At 40.8% G+C, this 5,623-nt stretch overlaps 1 protein-coding gene across 1 annotated transcript; it reads left to right on the top strand.

Moving 5' to 3' along the window:
* Nucleotides 1-421: 421 nt before the first annotated feature.
* LOC145451746 (lysosome membrane protein 2-like) lies at nucleotides 422-3,672 on the top strand. The gene is made up of 2 exons (XM_080329983.1): nucleotides 422-921; nucleotides 2,030-3,672. Exons 1-2 carry the CDS (start codon nucleotides 879-881, stop codon nucleotides 3,481-3,483), a joined length of 1,497 nt encoding a protein of 498 aa, XP_080186109.1. The 5' UTR covers nucleotides 422-878; the 3' UTR covers nucleotides 3,484-3,672.
* The last annotated feature ends 1,951 nt before the right edge of the window (nucleotides 3,673-5,623 follow it).

Below are 5,623 nucleotides of genomic sequence, written 5' to 3'. Positions count from 1 at the left end.
TCGGAAGAAGAAGACAATATGTTGGTGGCTATGCATTCGACTTGATAGCTGTGCGATAAAATCTATAAATGCATTGATTCAAAGACGCATAAACGCGTTACTGTGACTTACGGGTACAATGTGCAATGTGCATATATCTGTAGATAAATAGTACTTTGAGTACACGCTGGTATGACAATGTGCTATCCATATAGGCTCCCATCCGCTGATGTGTTGCCGGGAGATAGTCGTTATATGTTTGCTGCTCCAGGCCGTCATCATTTTATTTACCTAGCGATCTTCAAATAATACGCATTTGCGAAATTTTTTAGGTTAGTGGTGGTAATGAATGTAAATGACTTCCTGCTTGCTATACCAAATGATATTAATGCAGTAATATGTAGGTCTCTTTCGGATAATTGGCCTTATAGGCCTACGTAGAAATGCATACATAACATCTTGTGACTTTATATGTGTTAGCGAACTGTTATCCTTATTCTGCAGAAATTTGGATATCAGTTATCACTTCTGTTGTAAAAGAATAGTATTGCTCCCGGAATCCTTGCAGTGCATGACACCTACCCCGATTTAGTTTTAACATTGGTTGATTTTAAGATTTTGAGGTCTTCCCGTTATTGATTCGCGTCACAAATATTTGATATTCGTGACGTTCCATAGAGCGATCAAATTATTACATCCATTTTTTGCTCCGGGGTGTGCGATTGAATCTGTTTGCTAACCGTCACCGTCGCTTTTGTGAGGTCGTGCAAGATATAGGAATCAATCGTGTCACGTACATTTCAACCTTTTGTCTGACAGATTCTCCGCCTTTCCTAGCGATGACCTAGCGCAGTATATTATATATAGTGGTTCGAACTGTGTGTGGAATTTGCAGGGAAATGGCTGGTGAAACTGGCAGAAAGAACTGTCCAAAAGGCGCAGGTAGGCTACTGAAGACTGTCTTGTGACTTGTCATTATGTCGCACTAAAATCCATAGGTGTGAGTTGACTGTAGATCACTGCTTTCCAACCTTTTTCAGGTCGCAACCCACAATGAGATAGGACTAAACAAATGACTAACAATTTATACAACACATGCAATTTACGACTAATACGAAAGTTGAGCTTTTATATTAAATATTATTAGTCTAAGCTTGATTGGCTTACGTTTATTATTCAGAAGCTATCCAGAAATACATAAAATCGAGGTACTCCTATTTTCCATCAACCACCACCGCATGAATATCGTCAGTATTTCACTATTTGTATTAATACCTATACATTTACTATCACACCAATAACAAGATCGCTGGCATTCCTTTTATACTACCGTACCACAAAGAAAATAATTCCAGTTCAACATCACATTAAAGATAGCTTTTCCACCATGCCTACCTCAGTGCTCTCAGTGACAATGCGGTGGGTTGATCACGACCTGATGTTTCCTATGATGAGATGTTATCAATCGAGGTTTCAAGGCTTCCACAGTGGAAGATAGTATGGAAACTGAAATTTTCGTCGATGAATTAACTCTTACTGACAAGAAGCTTATAACTTCAGTACTCAAAAATCATCTCTCACTGCTCGACTCGAATTGTTAGAATTAATACTCTACCGTTTGAAACTATAATTACTTGAGTACGTTTCAAAAACCTTCATCTTCTACTTCCACACAAAGTAGTTTTGACTTTTGGAACTTGTAAATCGAATAAAATTCAGAATTAGCAAGAAATGAAACCAAAATAAAGTTCAGTTCGTATCAAGTCAGAGCTCATTTTCAGAAGCACGAGAATGGCAGCTGCACACCAAGCTTGCCTCGTTTCGCTCTATACAGTATACAGTGCTCATGTCGCATTTCCAGGAAAACCAGAAGCTAGATTAGAATTAAAATTAGAGCATGGGAACATTTCACAAATTAGATTAGAATTATATTATCGGCATCTCAATCTAATTAACCTGATTAGACAACTGTAATTTTCTAGTAACGCCTGCATGCTAGGAACTAGATTTGCATGCTGCAGGATAATCATCGCGGTTCCCCTTTTTTCAGTTGCCTGTTGCGCGATAGGGGTCATCGGAGTGGCGTTGGGAATCGTGAGTCAAGTGAAACAGCTCCCACAAAAAGTTGTAGACTCCGAATTTCGTCGGCATATCACGATTTCGCTTGATTCCCCAGTGTACGACGTGTGGATACTGCCGCCCACACCGATCTACATGAAATACTACCTGTTTAACGTCACCAACGGAGACGATGTAATCAAAGGGGAAAAAGCAATCGTGGAAGAAGTGGGGCCTTACACTTACAAAATGATGGTGCCGCGTTACGACGTAGCGTTTTACTCAAACAGCACTGTGGCTTTCCGATTTAATCACACTTTAATATTTGAGCCTGACTTGTCATCCGGACGGGAAGACGATTTGCTGTACCACGCCAACATGCCGTTGGCTACAGTAGCGGCTATGATGGAGTCTATGGGCTTGCCCGACAAACAAACCGCAGCTTTTGCTAAACTAGTCGAGTTTATCGGCGAGAGAAATTTATTTGAGCAGCACACTGCGAAACAGATATTGTTCGGATACGAAGACCCGTTTTTTGAGATGTTAAACGATATTTTTAAGCTGTTCGGGATGAGTTACGACCCGATTTTCGCTCCTTTTCACGGGTTCAACAACACAGACGACGGGTTGTACTTATCGCAAACCGGCAAAGCAGATTATACTATGACGAATGAGTTGGAGAGATGGAACGGCATGAAGCTGTTACCGTATTGGTCAACAGACAATGCCAACATGATCAACGGTACCGACGGTTCGTTTTTTAGGCCTTACGTCAAGCGTGATGAAGTACGGTACATGTTCTTTTCTGATATGTGCCGGTCTTTAAAATTAACTTACGAGAAAGACACTACCGTGAAAGGAGTCGATACATTACGATTTCATTTTGCTGACGATCTACTAGCGAACGCTACGGTACAACCGGAAAACGCAGGGTTTTGCGTGCCTCCGGATAACTGTTATGACTCTGGAGTCATGACATCAGCTCCTTGTAAAGACGGTGCGCCTGTGCTACTATCACTACCTCACTTTTATAACGCTGCTCCTCAATACATTAACGGCGTGGACGGTGTTCATCCCGATAAAGACCTACACGATTCCGTATTCGACGTAGAGCCTACCAGCGGGGTTGTGTTTTACAGCAGTCGCAGCCTACAGATAAACTTACAGGTCAAGCCTTCTAAATACATAACGCAGATGAGACACGTCAGGACATTCCTATGCCCGGCTATGTGGCTGGCAGGTGTGGCCACGATGGACGACCATACTTCGGCTCAGTTTAGGGGTATCATGAAAATCACAAAGTTTATGAACGTGGTGTCGTATTTGACGATTGGGATATTTCTAGTCGTGCTGGTTGTGTCTTCAGCGTGCGTTTGGAGAAAGTCGAGGCGAGGCTCACGTAACCCCGACAGAGAAAGATTGATACCGGAAGTCGAAAAAACTTGAATATGTTTCGTTCTACTGAGTTCATACAGTATTAATTTGTGCTGATTGCATTTTTGTTATCTTGCCGATATATGTAATACCAAATGTTCGTAAGTTTGTTAGTTACTCTTTGTTGTTTGTTTGCTGTATAGTACACTATGCAATGAATGATTCGATGCAATAAAACTTGAATATCCAACGGTGCGAAAAGGTTGTTTGCGATCACGCGTTTACGTAAGAGATTCGGCGCTTTCGCGGCGACATGGTTGCATATCATTCTCTACATTGGGCCACCAGCAAATTAGCGAGTGCGAGCCGCAGCGATACAGCCTTATTGGTTGGATGTTGGATGCTTCCATTCGTGGCTGAATTACAGCATAATATATCCAATCCATGTTAACTAAAAGGTCGGCATCTCGGCAACCTATCGCATGTATAGCGTGCCAAAATATGTCAATGTCAATATATTACAAACTGGCGTGAAAATTTCTTTTAGTTCTGTCATATTCATTGATTCAAGCAAGAAATCCTACCGCTTATGCGTGGCTGACACATCGGTTACACCAGATGTTTTCACAGTATGGATCGAGAAGGGTATATGTGAATGTTGGTCGCTGCCGCACCGGAGCTGTGTTCTGTTCGGTGGCATTATAGTGATCGTACGTCAGTTAACACGCACACCAAGGTTGTTACCACGATCTGGCCTGATCATGAAATATATGCCCACTCCAACTCCTATCATACAAGTCGGTATGATGCCACACAAGACTGGTCTGCAATTCTCTAAAGATCGAGGTAACGATTGACGCTATTTTAAACATATTAGAATCGCTTACACGTACGAGGTGTTGCCGACCCATGAGAAACAGAGATGGTCAAAGTTATCATCATTACGTAAGTTAAAAGCAGAGGCAGTGATTTCCAAGTAAGTTAGAAAATAAGCATTCCAGGTCTACTTTTGTGCGAAAAACTGGAAACTTAAATAGAAGTGGAATTATAGTAAAAAACTCGAGTTAACCACTAGAGTGAATAGTGCAAGTTGACCTACCACGTATTCCGAAAACTTCGTCACTGACCACCTCTGCATGTAACTAAATGATCCTAGATGGCTAAAAATCGTCCTATCCGTACATTAGGCTAATTCAAAGAACTCGATTATGTGTGTACGATGCATTACGCTCGCAAGCTGCGTCGATAAGGTGCTTGTGATTACGGCCTTATGTATACATTGTACGATGTAATCATTACGTAAATTTTGTGGCTGCAGTAAGTGGCCTAACCAAAGGCTTGAATTCTTTAATATTTCGCTATTTCATCATGTTTAACTTGGGTCATGAACTCTGGCAGGTCGTATGATATGTGTTATGTTATTATGTCATGGGACAGGTGAAGGATTGCCGAGCAACTGCAGAGCATATAGTATGGCATGGTATCGTATGCAATTGCAAGTATGGTATGGCATGAAACAACATTTTGGTATGGAATATGGAAATGTGCAAGTATGGTATGGAAATATTTTTCCTTACTTCCATTATCGAATGTGACTATTCGATACTTCCATACTTGGCAGTTTTGCCAGAAACATTAATCAATTGCATTATACTCAGAGGTGGTCAAAGTAGTCACCGTCGCTACTCAAGTAGAAGTAGAAGTAAGGCCGAAATTTCTACTCAAGTAGAAGTAGGAGTGGCGGTTCATAAGTAAGTATAGGTATTCTACGCCAATTTCTGTCTAAAAACTGTCAAGTAGAAGTAGAAATAGTCAAAAATCATGACTACTTAATAAGTAGTGCGAGTAGGCAAAATCTACTTCAAGTACTTCAAAAAGTAGAAGTACTTCGTTACTGACCACCTCTGATTATACTTCAGAAAATCGTTCGGTGTATGTTCATTGTTCAACAATGTTCATATCTCAGTTTGCGACTCAGACGCAGGTCGACAAAGGCAACATATAGTTGAGCAACTCGCATACGAAGAAAAATAATAATAATTTAAAATCAAATCTGACTATCACAAAACGAATGATATTCGGCCGCTGTCTCGTTCCAACGTTACAATTTACATTTCGCTTATCGTAACTTTCACTCCACAAACTCTCAAGATGAGTTACCTGATGAATACCAGATATTATCGGAGATATCTGCTTATCTCTGATAAAAGAA

Source organism: Botryllus schlosseri, chromosome 12 (assembly GCF_051294905.1).
Source record: "Botryllus schlosseri isolate E-star chromosome 12, Bs_hap1, whole genome shotgun sequence".
NCBI lineage: Eukaryota > Metazoa > Chordata > Ascidiacea > Stolidobranchia > Styelidae > Botryllus > Botryllus schlosseri.
This window is presented reverse-complemented; position numbering and strand designations above follow the sequence as displayed.

Excerpts from the sequence above, each read along its gene's own strand:
- LOC145451746 (XM_080329983.1), top strand. The coding sequence starts at position 879 with ATGGCTGGTGAAACTGGCAGAAAGAACTGTCCAAAAGGCGCAG. Across the intron at positions 922-2,029 it reads GAACTGTCCAAAAGGCGCAG|TTGCCTGTTGCGCGATAGGG; the intron begins GTAGGCTACTGA and ends CCCTTTTTTCAG.